This window comes from Eleutherodactylus coqui, chromosome 6, assembly GCF_035609145.1.
Source record: "Eleutherodactylus coqui strain aEleCoq1 chromosome 6, aEleCoq1.hap1, whole genome shotgun sequence".
Classification (NCBI taxonomy): domain Eukaryota; kingdom Metazoa; phylum Chordata; class Amphibia; order Anura; family Eleutherodactylidae; genus Eleutherodactylus; species Eleutherodactylus coqui.
In genome coordinates this window covers 234,375,561-234,396,352 of record NC_089842.1, presented here as the reverse complement: position 1 = coordinate 234,396,352, position 20,792 = coordinate 234,375,561, and the positions used below count along the sequence as shown (strand labels likewise).

General features: G+C 46.9%; 1 protein-coding gene across 1 annotated transcript; it reads right to left on the bottom strand.

Annotated features, from left to right (window-relative positions):
- Window positions 1-626: 626 nt before the first annotated feature.
- NAXE (NAD(P)HX epimerase) lies at window positions 627-20,496 on the bottom strand. The gene is made up of 6 exons (XM_066609119.1): window positions 20,289-20,496; window positions 13,594-13,702; window positions 10,663-10,773; window positions 5,168-5,281; window positions 3,002-3,149; window positions 627-976 (listed from the first exon to the last, which is right to left on the bottom strand). Exons 1-6 carry the CDS (start codon window positions 20,447-20,449, stop codon window positions 774-776), a joined length of 846 nt encoding a protein of 281 aa, XP_066465216.1. The 5' UTR covers window positions 20,450-20,496; the 3' UTR covers window positions 627-773.
- Between the last annotated feature and the right edge of the window lie 296 nt (window positions 20,497-20,792).

The window sequence follows — 20,792 nt, the reverse complement described above, 5'->3', positions numbered from 1 at the left end:
GGGATCTTCACCCTCGGTGGACCGCAGGGCTTCTGTGCGGTCCATTGCCGATTCCAGCCTCCTGATTGGCTGGAATCGGCACGTGACGGGGCGGAGCTACGAGGAGCCGCTCTCCGGCACGAGCGGCCCCATTCAGAAAAGAAGAAGACCGGACTGCGCAAGCGCGTCTAATCCGGCGATTAGACGCTGAAAATTAGACGGCACCATGGAGACGGGGACGCCAGCAACGGAGCAGGTAAGTGAATAACTTCTGTATGGCTCATAATTAATGCACAATGTACATTACAAAGTGCATTAATATGGCCATACAGAAGTGTATACCCCCACTTGCTTTCGCGGGACAACCCCTTTAATTAGGTTACAGAATGTGGTTAAAAACAAACAAGACAGGCATATACCCTCCTCTGCCCGCTGTGTCCTGTACTGCCACTGTAGCACTTCCCTCTGATGTAAAGTTTTACAGGATGTCACAGGTGCTGCAGCCAATGACAGAGCTCAGCAATCGAGCTCTACATTGGTTGCAGCACCTGTGACGTTTTGTAAACAGGGCGGCACTGTAACCAATCACGGAGCAGTGCTCTGGGACACAGCGGGGTGGCACGATTATATACGCTCCTCACATTACCTCATTTCTAAGCATTTATTGGTTCTCTACAAGGTGCTCGCAGTCAGGGAACAGATTGGAAGGAAGCGGCTCTCTAAACACTGGGTGCTCTTGTAAGTCTTGAGTTGCTTCTGTCTTTGCAGGTAAGGGCCGTCGTTCTGCTGTGTCTTCAGAGGAGTCTGCGGACACAGTCTGTATCAGGGTAGTCTGGGAGACTGAGGTTGTACTTCTTCTGTAAGGCCACGGGCACAAATCGTCCGCCCAGGTAGTGGTAGCGTCCAGAGAAGTGAACAGCTGACAGTTTGGGGGCAGTCAGGGAGATGAGCATGTCTGGCTGCAGACCATCTGGGTTTCCTTTCTCCACATCCCATCCTTAACATAAAATTCATAGTGATTAGTAGGCAAGACTGAGAAGTGAAGGTAGGGGGCAGTAATGGCATATAGGCTGTTGTGTACCATGGCAAATATACAGTGGAAGGTCCAGAGCTGCACTCGCTATTCTGCTGGTGGAGTCACTGTGTACATACATTACTTATCCTGTACTGATCCTGAGTTACATCCTGTATTATACTCCAGAGCTGCACTCACTATTCTGATGGTGGAGTCACTGTGTACATACATTACTTATCCTGTACTGCTCCTGAGTTACATCCTGTATTATACCCCAGAGCTGCACTCGCTATTCTGCTGGTGAGGTCACTGTGTACATACATTACTTATCCTGTACTGATCCTGAGTTACATCCTGTATTATACTCCAGAGCTGCACTCACTATTCTGATGGTGGAGTCACTGTGTACATACATTACTTATCCTGTACTGCTCCTGAGTTACATCCTGTATTATACCCCAGAGCTGCACTCGCTATTCTGCTGGTGAGGTCACTGTGTACATACATTACTTATCCTGAGTTACATCCTGTATTATACTGCAGAGCTGCACTCCCTATTCTGCTGGTGGAGTCACTGTGTACATACATTACTTATCCTGAGTTCCATCCAGTATTATACTCCAGAGTTGCACTCACTCTTCTGCTGGTGGAGTCACTGTGTACATACATTACTTATCCTGTACTGACCCTGAGTTACATCCTGTATTATACTCCAGAGCTGCACTCACTATTCTGCTGGTGGAGTCGCTGTGTACATACATTACTTATCCTGAGTTACATCCTGTATTATACTCCAGAGCTGCACTCACTATTCTGCTGGTGGAGTCACTGTATATATAGATTACTTATCCTGTACTGATCCTGAGTTACATCCTGTATTATACCCCAGAGCTGCACTCACTCTTCTGCTGGTGGAGTCACTGTGTACATACATTACTTATCCTGTACTGCTCCTGAGTTACATCCTGTATTATACTCCAGAGCTGCACTCACTATTCTGCTGGTGGAGTCGCTGTGTACATACATTACTTATCCTGTACTGCTCCTTAGTTACATCCTGTATTATACTCCAGAGCTGCACTCACTATTCTGCTGGTGGAGTCACTCTGTACATACATTACTTATCCTGTACTGCTCCTGAGTTACATCCTGTATTATACTGCAGAGCTGCACTCACTATTCTGCTGGTGGAGTCACTGTGTACATACATTACTTATCCTGTACTGCTCCTTAGTTACATCCTGTATTATACTCCAGAGCTGCACTCACTATTCTGCTGATAGTCACTGTGTGACTTCCCCTCTCCAAATCCCTCAGCTTCTTTGACCAGATTCACAGAGGTGTATGCATATTTTAGGTGCATTTACAGAATGGGTGTTGCGCATAAGTGCATTTTCCACTGTCCTTTTTCCGCGTGCCAATAGTGTACATTTGCGTGTGCAAAAAAACAAAAAAATTGCAACGTTTCTCTCAGCCATTAAAATGGCAGATTACAATTGCGGTTTTTTTTTTACGGGATTGTCGCTGGGACTGTCTAATGGTAAGACGCATCGCACGTTTGTGCATTAACATTAGAAAGTCCCATTGACAATCACATGAAAAAAAACGCAAGTGTGCCGGAGCCCTAATGAGTCCATTATGCACAGAAAACTAGAGAATGCTGCGGACCGTTGGCCCGACCGAAGTGTGAACGCAGAATACGTGCTTGTGAACCAACCCATTGAAAGTAATGGGGGTCTGTTCTCCGTAATGCGCGCGTGAATCCGGCCGTACAGCAGATTTATGTACGGTGCCGACCTGCAGACCCTGAAGTCTCGCTCCACATCCGGGGCGCTGCGTGTAAGACGACTGCTTGGCTGGAGGACCCGGTACAGACGCCGAGTCGGTTTCTACAGTTCTAGGCTAGCCTCCATCTTCCTGACTTACGCAGTGGGTAAGTAGTAATGGTATACTTAGACCAAGGAACCATTCAGGGTTCCAGGAAAGCTAGGTGGGTGGCTGACTTACCTGAGGGGATGTCCACACTGGCGATGGGTAGGCTGATGCGTTTCAGAATATTCAGGATGTTGGCAAAGGGTTCTCGCACCGCGCCCTTGAAGCTGAAGCCAAAAATGGCATCGATGACCAAGTTGTATGTCCCATCGATGATCTCCGCCTGGAGGAAGAGGAACGAGGCGAGAGAACTCAGACCCTGACTGTTTAACCCTTGAAGGCCTGACACTTCTGGATTATCTTTTTTTTTTTCCTGCCTCTGAATATCTAGAACTTTTTTTTATTTTTCTGTATGGGGACTTGGTTTTTGCGAGAAGAGCTGGAGTTTTTATTAGTATCCTTTTTGGGTACATAGGACTTTTTTTTGTTGGGTGAGCATGTGCCGAAAATGTAAACTTTTATTTATTTTTTTTAAACCGTGCACGATAGATAACGCAGTAGTTTATACACTTTTATGGACGCAGCAATACCAATCATGGTTTTAACCCTTTCCAATCCAATGTCGGGCCTGCCCCGACATCATCATTTCCCTCCACAGCTCCGATGTCGGGGCAGGCCCGACACTGCAGTGCAGGAGTGGATCTGCACCCGATCGTCAGACACATATCGGGTGTAGATACACTTGTGCACTGGTCCCCATCGAGGACCCCCTAGGAGAAGGCAGAAAGGGTTAAAAACCCTTTCTGCCTTCTCTTTTACACATTACATAGCGCTCAATTAGCGCTATGTAATGCATAGAGATTCCGGCCGGCGATCATGTGACCGCCGGTGTTACCTGACCCTCGGCGGTCACATGAACGCCGAGCCGGGAGCCTGCACTGTGGGACCTGCTTACCTGACCGGAGTCTTGCGCATTCTCCTTCTGTCTCCCGGCCCGGCGATCATGTGACCGCCATGTGCCACCTGACCCCAGCGGTCACATGATCGCCAAGTCGGGAGGCAGAAGGAGAATGCGGAAGACGCCGGACAGGTAAGCAGCCCCCCCCCACGGTACTGTGTCAGTTCAGGAGGGTGCAGGGAAAAGGTATTTTTTCTCACCCATTTTCCCCAGCTCCAATTTATTTGGAGCTGGGGAGAATGCGTGAGAAAAAATAAATGGATTGGAAAGGGTTAAGTTTTGCTTTGCTATTTGTATGCAGATATTAGTAAAAAGGAATTTTATTTTTAAGTTTTTTTTTCAGTTCCCATAGCAGACTTGAAGTTCTGATATTCTGATTGCTTGTACAATATACTGCAATACTTCTATATTGCAGTATATCATACTTTTACTGGCAGCCTATTAAGCCCTTCCACAGGTAGGGCTTAAACATAGCTTCCATAAGTTTTCTAAAATCCCCCTCCTTACCCTCATTTACTGCTGTTTGCACGGTTTCATGTCTAAATTCTGACTTGCAGGTGGTTTTCCCCCCATTGTTCTGCTGTTTTCAATCTACTATCAGGAAGGGTGGGTGGAGCAAGCCTACCATTCTACCTGTAGTTCCCTGTTCTGACTTACTCGACCTTACTTCCCATTCTGCATCACACTGCGTCTGGTCCACTCGGCAGGTAGGCAGTATCTGAATGCCCGGCCCTTCTACTTCGGCTGGAAGATTCAGGCATTCAGAAACTTTCTGCTCAAAGGGTTAGTAAACCCACTAGAATGTGTGTACAGACGCGCACACACTGTAAGAACAGAAGGAGAAACTGTAGACATTGTTATCACAGTGGCTGCAGACCTGTCAGTCTGCAGCCTCTGAGTGAAGGAGAGCCACCTGTTATGGAAATGTTCCTGTATACTATATTTTATTGTACCAAACAGACAGTGGAATGCAGAGAAGCTAGAAGGAAGACCCCCTAGTGGCAGCCACTTCAAACGTGATTTACAGTGGTAAGGCAAGACATCCACATCAGTGGTCAGAGCTGGAAGAGTAAAAGAAACACTTTGCTCGCTTTGAAAATCAATGGGAGTGATGCCTTCCATGACACTTTTGGCTCCGCAGCACTGACAGCAAGCCGAAGGATCAGCTGGGATCATGAGTGGTAGACCCTGCCAATCAACTACTGATAACCTATGCCCAGAATACTCCTTTAGATTGGGGGATGACAAAGAGCATTGGAACAAGCTCCTCTGAGAAGGTTGCCCAGTATGAGAAGTGACCACCACACACGCCTTTATACTACATAGAAAAAAAACTAAATTACCTCTCGTGGGAATTCCGACAGGAAGGGGATGTCCATTTTCTGGCACTGCGTGGTTAAATTCTCAAACAGGGTCTTGTTTGGTCGCTTTGGGTAAAATATGACTGGCTCATAGCCCTGCGGAGGAAGAAGGACGAGACGTCATCTAAAGGAAAGCAATGAGGCAAATCTAGAAGAGCAGGAAGTGACAAATGGTCCACTGCCCCCTGCTGGCAGTCCTGTGAACTATTACTACACTGGTGACATCACACTGACTACATGGGAGGAAGTAATCAGTATAATGGTGGGGTCACAGATGTGTTATCAGGGGTACAATATAAGCATCTTATTACCATGATATATGTAGAATGGGTGATATTACAAGGAATCTGCAGATACCGGAGTCCAAGTGATCATTAAGCTGCATTCACAATTCTGCAGGCTTCAAAGCTAAGGTCTCCCAGGATTCCTTCCTTGCTCAGGGTCTATACACAGTGACTTCATCAACAGAATGGTGAGTGCAGCTCTGGAGTATAATACAGGGTGTAACTCAGCATTAGTAAAGGATGAGTAATGTATGTATACAGTGACTCCACCAGCAGAATAGTAAGTGCAGCTCTGGAGTATAATACAGGATGGAACTCAGGAGCAGTACAGGATAAGTAATGTATGTATACAGTGACTCCACCAGCAGAATAGTGAGTGTAGCTCTGGGGTATAATACAGGATGTAACTCAGGGTCAGTACAGGATAAGTAATGTATGTATACAGTGACTCCACCAGCAGAATAGTGAGTGCAGCTCTGGAGTATAATACAGGATGTAACTCAGGATCAGTACAGGATAAGTAATGTATGTATACAGTGACTCCACCAGCAGAATAGTGAGTGTAGCTCTGGGGTATAATACAGGATGTAACTCAGGGTCAGTACAGGATAAGTAATGTATGTACACAGTGACTCCACCAGCAGAATAGTGAGTGCAGCTCTGGAGTATAATACAGGATGTAACTCAGGAGCAGTACAGGATAAGTAATGTATGTACACAGTGACTCCACCAGCAGAATAGTAAGTGCAGCTCTGGGGTATAATACAGGATGTAACTCAGGGTCAGTACAGGATAAGTAATGTATGTACACAGTGACTCCACCAGCAGAATAGTGAGTGCAGCTCTGGAGTATAATACAGGATGTATCTCAGGATCAGTACAGGATAAGTAATGTATGTACACAGTGACTCCACCAGCAGAACAGTGAGTGCAGCTCTGGAGTATAATACAGGATGTAACTCAGGATCAGTACAGGATAAGTAATGTATGTACACAGTGACTCCACCAGTAGAATAGTGAGTGCAGCCCTGGAGTATAATACAGGATGTAACTCATGGTCAGTACAGGATAAGTAATGTATGTACACAGTGACTCCACCAGCAGAATAGTGAGTGCAGCTCTGGAGTATAATACAGGATGTAACTCAGGGTCAGTACAGGATAAGTAATGTATGTACACAGTGACTCCACCAGCAGAATAGTGAGTGCAGCTCTGGAGTATAAAACAGGATGTAACTCAGGATCAGTACAGGATAAGTAATGTATGTACACAGTGACTCCACCAGCATAATAGTGAGTGCAGCTCTGGAGTATAATACAGGATGTAACTCAGGATGTATGTACACAGTGACTCCACCAGCAGAATAGTGAGTGCAGCTCTGGAGTATAATACAGGATGTAACTCGGGAGCAGTACAGGATAAGTAATGTATGTACACAGTGACTCCAGCAGCAGAATAGTGAGTGCAGCTCTGGAGTATAATACAGAATGTAACTCAGCATCAGTAAAGGATAAGTAATGTATGTACACAGTGACTCCACCAGTAGAATAGCGAGTGCAGCTCTGGAGTATAATACATGATGTAACTCAGGGTCAGTACAGGATAAGTAATATATGTACACAGTGACTCCACCAGCAGAATAGTGAGTGCAGCTCTGGAGTATAATACAGGATGTAACTCAGGATCAGTACAGGATAAGTAATGTATGTACACAGTGACTCCACCAGTAGAATAGTGAGTGCAGCTCTGGAGTATAATACATGATGTAACTCAGGGTCAGTACAGGATAAGTAATATATGTACACAGTGACTCCACCAGCAGAATAGTGAGTGCAGCTCTGGAGTATAATACAGGATGTAACTCAGGATCAGTACAGGATAAGTAATGTATGTACACAGTGACTTCATCAACAGAATGGTGAGTGCAGCTCTGGGGTATAATACAGGGTGTAACTCAGGATCAGTACAGGATAAGTAATGTATGTATACAGTGACTTCACCAGCAGAATAGGGAGTGCAGCTCTGGAGTATAATCCAGGATGTAACTCAGGATCAGTACAGGATAAGTAATGTATGTACACAGTGACTCCACCAGCAGAATAGTGAGTGCAGCTCTGGAGTATAATACAAGATGTAACTCAGTAACCGTAATGCCAAGATTTTCCATAGTGACAACTGTTGCTGTGGATAATATGTAGGTTATACATTTATGTTCCAACTTGAATTTCCCATACATCCCATGACTTTTGCATTACAGCAGAGCTTGGATTATTAGGCATGCGGCCGTTCTCCATACGTTCTGCACTGATTGGCTCCCCCTGAGCTCTTTGGCGCGGAGAACATTTCTTAGTTGCATTTAACAAGCCGGGAACAACTTGTATTTCCAGTCAAGTGGCCTTTTAAGTCGGCGGAGCACTCAATATTTATCCTGGCCTATACTTTCTCCTCCACACGATGTGCCCGCTCCCCGCTCCCTGTTATTTCACCGGGGGCGGCTGCTCTCCTAATACGACGTGTCCTTGAAAAGCAGCAGCGCTGCTGGGAATAAGCAGTCAGACACAACAACAACTACCGCAGCCATTTATGTGTCAAAGTGGCCGGTGGGAGTGGTAGTAATTCTCCTCCGTGGAAGGGGGTCACTAATGATGGCGGACCACCCCCAGGAGGCACATGCTTATTTACTGGGACAGGGAGATTGTGCAGAGCAAAGTCAGGTCAACACCTATGAAAAATGGCATTTTACTGATGGAGGCGGTGTAATGGATTGTCCAGTATCAGGCGCAAAGCCTCAGTGGAGAATGAAAACTTCTGCAACTTTCTAGTCGACTTTTTGTATTGATGCCATTATTTCAAGATCTCTGCTTGCCGGCATTGAACAGAAACCACCTTATTCACTATCCAGGCAAGACAATCCTCTGTGAGCTCCAGGCTGATACAATGTAACAAACAATCAGGACAGGAGAGATATTTGTGGGGCTGATGATTATTTCAACTGGATACACTGTAACAAGCCCTCAGCTGTGAGAAGAATCAGGTCTGTACGGGTCTTGGTTTTTTTTAACATCTGGAGGTCAACAAGATTACCACCATTCACTTACAGCAAGCGGAGATCTTGAAAATGGTGACGAACAGAAACACAAATATTTTAGAAAGTTGCAGAAGCATTCAATGACTAAAGGGGTCTTCTGGGTCATAAGTAGTTGATCAGTGCGGGTTCGCCGTCTGGGAACTCCGCCTCTACTAACACCTGTGATGTCACGTTCATCCATCATACGGCCTGTGAGCTGCTCATTCCCATTTAAGTCAATGGAACTGAACTGCTATACCAGGCGCAGCCATTATACAGTGTACGGCGCTGTGCCTGGTAAGGACTGAAGCGACAGTCGCACTCACTTGTTGTCCCTTCAGTCATCTATTTGGTGGGGATTATGTGTGGCAGACAGCTGGCAATCAACTATTGATCACCTACTTAAAGATACCGTGTTTCCCCGAAAATAAGACAGTGTCTTATATTAATTTTTGTTCAAAAAGGTTTAACTTTTTTACATGTTTGGCTGCCTGGGCACTATTTAAATTGACTTTTTTAGTTAACTGTTAGCAGGGCTTAATTTTGGAGTAGGGCTTATATTTCAAGCATCCTCAAAAAGCCTGAAAAATCATTTTGCATTCTGAAAAATTCTGGAAAATCATGCTATGTCTTATTTTCAGGGTATGTCTTATTTTCAGGGAAACAGGGTAGTTAGTCAATGGTGTAGTCCCAGAAAACCCATTTAAAAGGGCTGTCTCCTGCGTAAAAATAATAAACAGATATACTTACCCCTCCATGGCCGTCAGGATCCAGCGCTGAAGTCCCAGTGATTGCTGTGACAGATTATGTCAAATGAAATCAGGTGACCCCACTGCAGCCAATGAGAGGCTACAACATCACCACCCATTCTCCTGGCAGCGACACTTATCCTGAGCTCCATGATGCCAGGAGTTCAAGAATGTGACAACACACCGCGGGACTGCAGACGGCTGCAGCGCTGGATCCCCGCGGCTACAGAGGGACAAGTATATTTCTGTTTTTCTTCACACAGGGGTCCTAGTGACAGGGGGGCTGTCCTGTAATTGGACAACCCCTTTAAACTCGAGGTTAGGGCTGCACAATGACTTATCGCCGCGACTGGGTTGCACAGCCAATGATCGCTGCATAGCCCAGAGAGTTTGCACTCACTAAGGCCAACGGGGTTGCGGTGTAAGTTGCCACGACCGCAGGTTGCAAAAAAATCCAAGCTTGGTGGATTTTTCTGACATGTGACCAGTAGTCGTCGCAACCGAGACCCCACTGACCTCCATGACAGTGCGAGTTGCAGGGCTACATAGTGATCTTAGGTCGCGCACCCCCAAAAGTCATAGCATAGCCCTACGGTGCCCCTTCACGCAGCACTTCTCTAACACCGGGTCTCATCATACTGTGACAGAAAATCCGCCCGTGTGACTGCGCCCGTGTGACTGCGCCCCTAGGGTGCGTTTCCATAAGGAATGTGGCCCAAAATCCGTGCTGAAATCAGAACCATCACTGCAGATTTTGAAGCAGATCCGCTGCAGACTTCACCGCTTTAATGAAAAGGTTAAATCAGCCGTGGATCCGCGTCAACATCTGCGCTATGTGTGAGTGTGATAATCACCTACAGGGCGCATTGCGCCCCCTGCTGGTGACAACTATTAATTATCTTGGTTTTATGAAATGTGAAAAAATTCCCAATACTAATAAAAAAATGACCCTTGGTGACGATTGTAAGAGTGGCGGCGGGTCGTGTATTCCTTCCGGCCCAAGGTATTATGTCACCGGCACACAACGCAGGCCACCATACTGTGAGATTTGGCATCGTGTGTTCGTAAGTCGCATCTTCAGGGCACCTTAAAGGGGTATTCCGCTCCCGGTGATTTCAGTTGGAGTGAAGCCGACTATTACACTTGAACACCAGTGACGGCATCCAGCAATGACAGCGGGCTCACTGATCAGCTGATCGACGGGGATCCGCGGGCAATCAACTATTGATGACCTATCCTAAGGATCAGCCATCATCAGCAGAAGCCCAGCATACCCCTTTAAGGGGGCAACACCTGCTCTGATCACAGATGAAACCTTCTACGATATGACATTCCTATACGGCCAAGTTAAAGGGGAAGTCAGAGTCCAAAACTTACGAAGAGCTTGAGATGCCGGGCGCACACCAGTCCGTCACCGCCGTTGTTCCCAGGACCACAGATAACCAGCACGGTGGGCAGGCTGGACGTGAAGGAGCTCACGGGATAAGCCTGCAATACGAGACACACAGAAAACAATCACACAGAGCAGCCTGACAGCAAGCAGAGGTCTTGAAATGGTGCGGATCGCATACACAAAGTATTTTAACCCCTTCCCGCTCCAAGGTTTAAATGTACGCCCAGGGTGGGAAGCAGTTCCCGCAAATGGGCGTACATTTATGCCCCGAAGATAGCGGCGGGAGTCAGCTGGAACTGATAGCCCAACTGTGACAGCGGGGATCAGTGAGAACACAAAAAAAAAATAAAACCTTTTTTGCGCAGTCTCCCTTTTGTTTAAACCCCCCCCCAAAAAAAACACCCATATTTGACATAGTCACGCCCGTAACGACCCGTACAATAGACTGAACACACCTTTTTCCTTGCACGAAAAACAGTATTTTTAAAAAAAGGAGCCAAAATGTTTTTTTTGATCATTTCACCACTCTCAAAAAAAAATTTAACAAAAAACGACTTTATACGCAGCGATGCAGAAAACAAAAATAGGATTTTACTGTGCAAAGAGCTTAAAAAATATATACAATTTTGGTATTATGGGAATCGTAACAATCCACAGAAAAAAATGCATCATGTCATTTATTCTGCATGACTGACGCTGAAAAGGAACAAAAAACTGCCAGAAAACTTTTTGCCTATCAGCCCTTCAAAAAAAAATAAATAAACAAAATAAAAATTACTAAAAACTTAAATAATATGTACCCCAAATTGTTAGTATCAGTATAAACTACAGCTGGCCACGCATTAAACCAAGCAGCCCCCATACGGCCGTGTCAATGGACAAATAAAAAAGTTATGTCTTTTGAAAAGTGGAGATGAAAGTCCCATAAAAATCATCGGGTCCTTATGGCCAAAATCGGCCGCGTCCTCAAGGGGTTAAAGTTGGGGACCTTCTCTGTGCACAATGACTAAGTTGTAGGTACATACAACTATAACAGCATCTCCCCTCCCCCGCTCTCAGACTGCTGACAGGGCGGTTGTAGAGGTGCTGCGCACCATCCCGTCTGTCTGTGTTAGTGTACAGATGGATGCACGGAGCAGAAGCCGCTGACGTCTCCGCCAGCAAAAAGTGCATCACGAAATAAATCACAAACCCTCTAAATCACAACGTGGAGACGTCTACTAATGCTTTATTGCTCCTATGGAACAACTTGGATAAATGTGTCGCGCCGACCCACGCTCCACAGACCCTGCCGACCCACGCTCCACAGACCCTGCCGACCCACGCTCCACAGACCCTGCCGACCCACGCTCCACAGACCCTGCCGACCCACGCTCCACAGACCCTGCCGACCCACGCTCCACAGACCCTGCCGACCCACGCTCCACAGACCCTGCCGGCTCGCGCCGACCCACGCTCCACAGACCCTGCCGGCTCGCGCCGACCCACGCTCCACAGACCCTGCCGGCTCGCGCCGACCCACGCTCCACAGACCCTGCCGGCTCGCGCCGACCCACGCTCCACAGACCCTGCCGGCTCGCGCCGACCCACGCTCCACAGACCCTGCCGGCTCGCGCCGACCCACGCTCCACAGACCCTGCCGGCTCGCGCCGGCCCACGCTCCACAGACCCTGCCGGCTCGCGCCGGCCCACGCTCCACAGACCCTGCCGGCTCGCGCCGGCCCACGCTCCACAGACCCTGCCGGCTCGCGCCGGCCCACGCTCCACAGACCCTGCCGGCTCGCGCCGGCCCACGCTCCACAGACCCTGCCGGCTCGCGCCGGCCCACGCTCCACAGACCCTGCCGGCTCGCGCCGGCCCACGCTCCACAGACCCTGCCGGCTCGCGCCGGCCCACGCTCCACAGACCCTGCCGGCTCGCGCCGGCCCACGCTCCACAGACCCTGCCGGCTCGCGCCGGCCCACGCTCCACAGACCCTGCCGGCTCGCGCCGACCCACGCTCCACAGACCCTGCCGGCTCGCGCCGACCCACGCTCCACAGACCCTGCCGGCTCGCGCCGGCCCACGCTCCACAGACCCTGCCGGCTCGCGCCGGCCCACGCTCCACAGACCCTGCCGGCTCGCGCCGGCCCACGCTCCACAGACCCTGCCGGCTCGCGCCGGCCCACGCTCCACAGACCCTGCCGGCTCGCGCCGACCCACGCTCCACAGACCCTGCCGGCTCGCGCCGACCCACGCTCTACAGACCCTGCCGGCTCGTGCCGACCCACGCTCTACAGACCCTGCCGGCTCGTGCCGACCCACGCTCTACAGACTCTGCCGGCTCGCGCCGACCCACGCTCTACAGACCCTGCCGGCTCGCGTCGACCCACGCTCTACAGACCCTGCCGGCTCGCGTCGACCCACGCTCTACAGTGCTTTATTTGGTCACCTCGTCTCCGAGAAAAAAATGTAGTAATAGTGATCAAAAAGTAGAGCGTCCTCCAAAAAGGTACCAATAGAAACCACAGATTGTCCGCATAAAACGAGCCCTCGCACAACCCCATCGACGGAGAGAGAGAAAAACAGTTATGGTGGGCAGTAGGCGGCGACAGAAAATGGCATTTTGCTTTTAAAAAGTTTATTTTTTAAAAGCAGTACAGCAAGAAAAAATAAAATTGCAATATATATATAATATATATAATTTGGTATTGCCATAACCGTACTGACCGAGAACATTATATCTTTTTTGCTGCAGTTTTTATACCAAATATGGCACAATCACTTTTTTCTCGCATTTCATTCCACATAAATGTTTTAAATACGGTAAACCTCACTTGCGTGTTTCAGATTAGTGCAGTCCGTATTCATGAGCTACGAATATAGAGAGAATTTGCCTGCCCCCCACCCCCTCCCCCGTTATATACAAGACCCACCTTGGCGATGGCAATGGCACAACTTAGACCCGCCAGCTCCATCAGCTGGTCCACACTGAACTTGTAGTCATTGAACAGCTCCTCGTCCACTGCTTGCGCCTCCTCCTGGCTGATAAAGGGAAAAGCAGAGTTACCTTCACCCACTGAGAACAAAGGTCCCACCCCAATTTTGCTCTAGAAAGAGGACCGTGACCACAATGGACTAATAGAAACCTATAGATGAGGGTACAAATCATTTTTAGAGTCCCTTTAACAGCCCCAGCCCCTTACAAGAGCAATGTTGATTGTGGCATGTACAGGGTTAATAAAGGGAAGATGCCATCAGCGCTATGCCATGAAGTTGTGGAGGGTTGATGGGCGATCATGGCAATCAGAAAGCCAGTCAATGACATCCGGGTCTGTGATCGATACGATTAGTGATAATACACTGCAGTAAAGAAGTACCGCAGTGTATTATGAGATTGCAGGTAAAATAGCAGAATCTGCAGGTGACACAAAACGATGTAACGTTATTAACACAAGAGAGGATGCAAGGGGATTGTAAGAGGATCTGGGAACATTGGGGGCAGAAAAGTGGCAAATTAGGTGTAACACAGATAAATGTGCGGTTCTGCACATGGGCAGAGGAAATCCATGTCACCATTACACACTAAAAGGGAAACCACTGGGGAACACTGACATGGAGAAGGACTTGGGGGTTTTAGTTAACTGTAAGCCTAACTGGAGCAACCAGTGTCAGGCAGCTGCTGCCAAGGCAGATAGGATCATGGGGGCATCAGAAGAGGTCTAAGGGCAGATGACGAGAGCATTGTTCTTCCTCTTTACAAGGCTTGAGCAGGTACAAAGGCGGCAACTAAAGAAATCAGAAACGCTATCTTTTCTCCTTAGGGAGAGCAGCTAGACGGTGAGTGAGGAGACTCAAAAGGCCATTCATGGTCCTCTAGGTAATATGCAAATAAGGGAGATGGAATAATACCTCCACAGTGCCACCTATTGGAAGGCAGCATTTCTTCAAGCCAAAGTAATGGAATGGGTGGACTACAATATATCCAGAGGGATTATCAAAATTGGGTTTAGAAAAAAGATGGCCGAGGGGCGCTTAAATAGCTATGTATAATATATCAGGGGTCAGTACAGAGATCTCTCCCATCATCTATTTATACCCAGGACTGTAACAAGGGGGCGCTTAAATAGCTATGTATAATATATCAGGGGTCAGTACAGAGATCTCTCCCATCATATATTATACCCAGGACTGTAACAAGGGGGCGCTCTAATAACTATGTATAATATATCAGTGGAGAATACAGAGATCTCTCCCATCATCTATTTATACCCAGGACTGTAACAAGGGGGCGCTCTAAGAACTATGTATAGATATATCAGGGGTCAGTACAGAGATCTCTCCCATCATCTATTATACCCAGGACTGTAACAAGGGGGCGCTCTAATAACTATGTATAGATATATCAGGGGTCAGTACAGAGATCTCTCCCATCATCTATTATACCCAGGACTGTAACAAGGGGGCGCTCTAATAACTATGTATAATATATCAGTGGACAATACAGAGATCTCTCCCATCATCTATTATACCAAGGAGTTTAACAAGGGGGCGCTCTAATAACTATGTATAGATATATCAGGGGTCAGTACAGAGATCTCTCCCATCATCTATTTATACCCAGGACTGTAACAAGGGGGCGCTCTAATAACAATATATAATATATCAGTGGACAATACAGAGATCTCTCCCATCATCTATTATACCCAGGACTGTAACAAGGGGGCACTCTAATAACTATGTATAGATATAACAGGGGTCAGTACAGAGATCTCTACCATCATCTATTATACCCAGGAGTTTAACAAGGGGGCGCTCTAATAACTGTATAAATACATCAGGGGTCAGTACAGAGATCTCTCCCATCATCTATTATACCCAGGACTGTAACAAGGGGGCGCTCTAATAACAATATATAATATACAGTGGACAATACAGAGATCTCTCCCATCATCTATTATACCCAGGAGTTTAACAAGGGGGCGCTCTAATAACTATGTATAAATATATCAGGGGTCAGTACAGAGATCTCTCCCATCATCTACCGGTATTATACTCAGGACTGTAACAAGGGGGCGCTCTAATAACAATGTATAATATATCAGTGGACAATACAGAGATCTCTCCCATCATCTATTATACCCAGGAGTTTAACAAGGAGGCGCTCTAATAACTATGTATAAATATATCAGGGGTCAGTACAGAGATCTCTCCCATCATCTATTATACCCAGGAGTTTAACAAGGGGGCGCTCTAATAACTATGTATAAATATATCAGGGGTCAGTACAGAGATCTCTCCCATCATCTACCGGTATTATACTCAGGACTGTAACAAGGGGGCGCTCTAATAACAATGTATAATATATCAGTGGACAATACAGAGATCTCTCCCATCATCTATTATACCCAGGAGTTTAACAAGGAGGCGCTCTAATAACTATGTATAAATATATCAGGGGTCAGTACAGAGATCTCTCCCATCATCTATTTATACCCAGGACTGTAACAAGGGGGCGCTCTAATAACAATGTATAATATATCAGAGGTCAGTACAGAGATCTCTCCCATCATCTATTTATACCCAGGACTGTAACAAGGGGGCGCTCTAATAACAATGTATAATATATCAGAGGTCAGTACAGAGATCTCTCCCATCATCTATTATACCCAGGAGTTTAACAAGGGGGCGCTCTAATAACTATGTATAAATATATCAGGGGTCAGTACAGAGATCTCTCCCATCATCTATTTATACCCAGGACTGTAACAAGGGGGCGCTCTAATAACAATGTATAATATATCAGAGGTCAGTACAGAGATCTCTCCCATCATCTATTTATACCCAGGACTGTAACAAGGGGGCGCTCTAATAACAATGTATAATATATCAGAGGTCAGTACAGAGATCTCTCCCATCATCTATTATACCCAGGACTGTAACAAGGGGGCGCTCTAATAACTATGTATAATATATCAGTGGACAATACAGAGATCTCTCCCATCATCTATTATACCAAGGAGTTTAACAAGGGGGCGCTCTAATAACTATGTATAGATATATCAGGGGTCAGTACAGAGATCTCTCCCATCATCTATTTATACCCAGGACTGTAACAAGGGGGCGCTCTAATAACAATATATAATATATCAGTGGACAATACAGAGATCTCTCCCATCATCTATTATACCCAGGACTGTAACAAGGGGGCACTCTAATAACTATGTATAGATATAACAGGGGTCAGTACAGAGATCTCTACCATCATCTATTATACCCAGGAGTTTAACAAGGGGGCGCTCTAATAACTGTATAAATACATCAGGGGTCAGTACAGAGATCTCTCCCATCATCTATTATACCCAGGACTGTAACAAGGGGGCGCTCTAATAACAATATATAATATACAGTGGACAATACAGAGATCTCTCCCATCATCTATTATACCCAGGAGTTTAACAAGGGGGCGCTCTAATAACTATGTATAAATATATCAGGGGTCAGTACAGAGATCTCTCCCATCATCTACCGGTATTATACTCAGGACTGTAACAAGGGGGCGCTCTAATAACAATGTATAATATATCAGTGGACAATACAGAGATCTCTCCCATCATCTATTATACCCAGGAGTTTAACAAGGAGGCGCTCTAATAACTATGTATAAATATATCAGGGGTCAGTACAGAGATCTCTCCCATCATCTATTATACCCAGGAGTTTAACAAGGGGGCGCTCTAATAACTATGTATAAATATATCAGGGGTCAGTACAGAGATCTCTCCCATCATCTACCGGTATTATACTCAGGACTGTAACAAGGGGGCGCTCTAATAACAATGTATAATATATCAGTGGACAATACAGAGATCTCTCCCATCATCTATTATACCCAGGAGTTTAACAAGGAGGCGCTCTAATAACTATGTATAAATATATCAGGGGTCAGTACAGAGATCTCTCCCATCATCTATTTATACCCAGGACTGTAACAAGGGGGCGCTCTAATAACAATGTATAATATATCAGAGGTCAGTACAGAGATCTCTCCCATCATCTATTTATACCCAGGACTGTAACAAGGGGGCGCTCTAATAACAATGTATAATATATCAGAGGTCAGTACAGAGATCTCTCCCATCATCTATTATACCCAGGACTGTAACAAGTGGGCGCTCTAATAACTATGTATAAATATATCAGGGGTCAGTACAGAGATCTCTCCCATCATCTATTATATCCAGGACTGTAACAAGGGGGCGCTCTAATAACTATGTATAAATATATCAGGGGTCAGTACAGAGATCTCTCCCATCATCTATTATATCCAGGAATATAACAAGGGGGCGCTCTAATAACTATATATAGATATATCAGGGGTCAGTACAGAGATCTCTCCCATCATCTATTATACCCAGGACTGTAACAAGGGGGCGCTCTAATAACTATGTATAGATATATCAGGGGTCAGTACAGAGATCTCTCCCGTCATCTATTATACCCAGGACTGTAACAAGGGGGCGCTCTAAGAACTATGTATAGATATATCAGGGGTCAGTACAGAGATCTCTCCCATCATCTATTATATCCAGGACTATAACAAGGGGGCGCTCTAATAACTATGTATAGATATATCAGGGGACAATACAGAGATCTCTCCCATCATCTATTATATCCAGGACTATAACAAGGGGGTGCTCTAATAACAATGTATAATATATCAGAGGTCAGTACAGAGATCTCTCCCATCATCTATTATACCCAGGACTGTAACAAGGGGGCGCTCTAATAACTATGTATAGATATATCAGGGGTCAGTACAGAGATCTCTCCCGTCATCTGTTTATGCCCAGGACTGTAACAAGGGGGCGCTCTAATAACTATGTATAGATATATCAGGGGTCAGTACAGAGATCTCTCCCATCATCTATTATATCCAGGACTATAACAAGGGGGCGCTCTAATAACTATGTATAGATATATCAGGGGACAATACAGAGATCTCTCCCATCATCTATTATATCCAGGACTATAACAAGGGGGTGCTCTAATAACAATGTATAATATATCAGAGGTCAGTACAGAGATCTCTCCCATCATCTATTATATCCAGGACTATAACAAGGGGGCGCTCTAATAACTATGTATAGATATATCAGGGGACAATACAGAGATCTCTCCCATCATCTATTATACCCAGGACTGTAACAAGGGGGTGCTCTAATAACAATGTATAATATATCAGAGGTCAGTACAGAGATCTCTCCCATCATCTATTATACCCAGGACTGTAACAAGGGGGCGCTCTAATAACAATGTATAATATATCAGGGGTCAGTACAGAGATCTCTCCCATCATCTACCGGTATTATACTCAGGACTGTAACAAGGGGGCGCTCTCTACATCTAGAAGCAAGAGGGTTTCTGCACCAGCACAGAAGGGGGTTCTTTAGGCCGCCTGCGCACGGGCAGATTTACATAGTGGGATCCGGAGCGGGCGGACGCTTTTGGATTCCGCAGCAGATACCACCCATAGCATGCCATTGGAAAAGTGATTCTTCATGCACTGAGCGGACGCCAACTGTGGTTTCTGCTCACGGAGGGAAAAAAATATCGCAACCAGCTCCATTTTTGCGCGGATTCCGCATGGACGGCTTTCATTGAGGTCAATGGAAGCCGTCTGATCCGCGGCCCCTCCACAACGGCATTGCGGTAAGCTTGTGGCACGTCACATGACGCTGCGGCGCATCACGTGCTCTATTGCGCGTGCGCGCCGAAGCGTCATGCGGGACGTAGGACTCCGGATCCGGAGGTAAGTATTGGGGTCTCTGGGGGGCGCCGTGACAGCCCGTGTGAAGCCGGCCTACGGGCTTATTTACACGAGCGGCCGATATATGCTCCCATCTAAGCAGCCCCCCTTCCCATCCATGCAGTTTGCAATGCTAGTGGGCGGGGTGGAGGCGGAGCTAAGCTCCCATCCCCACCCCTTGTCCATAGCCAGCATTGTGAGTGGGCGGGACAGAGTGGAGCTTAGCCCCGCCCCTCCCATTTCAGATGGCGGAGTGGAGGAGAGGGGGGAGGATTGCTCAGATGGAAGCGTATATCGGCTGGCCGTGAAGGATATACACTCCTGTAAATAAGCCCCAAAGGGGAGCAAAAATTCTTGTGTACTCCAAAAAACTACGGCTCGTCACGCAAAACACAAGCCCTCGCACGGCTACAAATAACGTGGAATGGAAAATCCCCCCAAAAATGGTGTCCAAACCCCCCCATCAGAGGGTAGAAGGGCGTGTGATGCAGCCGCCGTCCTCCCACTGCGGATGGGATTCGAGGGCTGCGCTCACTCCACAAGTACAGCGCCCTCTACAGGCGCAGCGCCCATAAAGAAAGTTACAAAACATCACTTTATTAGTTATTGGAATGACTCAGATTTGCATATTTACTGGGCGGCTCTGTTGTTACAAGCAGCTGCACACGTGACTCATGTCAGCCAATCACATCACCTCTATTAAAAGCTGGAAACCGACTGGTTGCTATGGGCAACCCCTCTACTAGTCCCAGGATTGGGGATGTAGTACTGGGAGCAGCCACTTGGAGCAGCAGAGAGTAGATCCAGAAGTCCTCCCCTCACCTGAGGTACTTCATTCTCCCCGCCATCGCTGTCCCGGTTCGGTATTGCCTGCACTGCGCTCTCTCGCCTCCGACAGTCCGCAGACAGCTATCCGCCCTCACACCCAGCCGAGCGCCCCCAACCAGCAGGCCGAGGCCGAATACTGCACGGAGCCCGTACATCCGACACAGGCCACGCCCCTCTGGGCGCTGTGGCAGCGGTTTCCGGGTTTGTCTAGAACGCATGCGCAGGTGGTTCTGTCAGGTTATAGTCACCATTTGCGCATGCCCGAAGAGTGTATGAATCGTGTAGTCGCCTTGCGCGCATGCGCGTTGTGCAGGAGGCTCATGGTAGTCACTGGTGATTGTGGATTATCATTAGTAATAATTTATATCTGTAATTCCAACCATTTTATTTCATGTTATTAGAGATATTCTCATATAATCTTTAATATTGTATATAGAATTCCGTTAATTATACTCTACCTTTAAATCATCCATTATTCCAGCTCGTTGCCGTATTATT

What these genes read in the sequence shown, in the direction of transcription:
- NAXE (XM_066609119.1), bottom strand. Translation starts at nt 20,449, where the DNA reads ATGTACGGGCTCCGTGCAGTATTCGGCCTCGGCCTGCTGGTTGGGGGC. An exon ending in GGGAGAATGAAGTACCTCAG is followed by an intron (nt 13,703 to 20,288) that starts GTGAGGGGAGGA and finishes TCCCTTTATCAG; the next exon opens with CCAGGAGGAGGCGCAAGCAG. An exon ending in CCCGGCATCTCAAGCTCTTC is followed by an intron (nt 5,282 to 10,662) that starts GTAAGTTTTGGA and finishes CTTCCTCCGCAG; the next exon opens with GGCTATGAGCCAGTCATATT.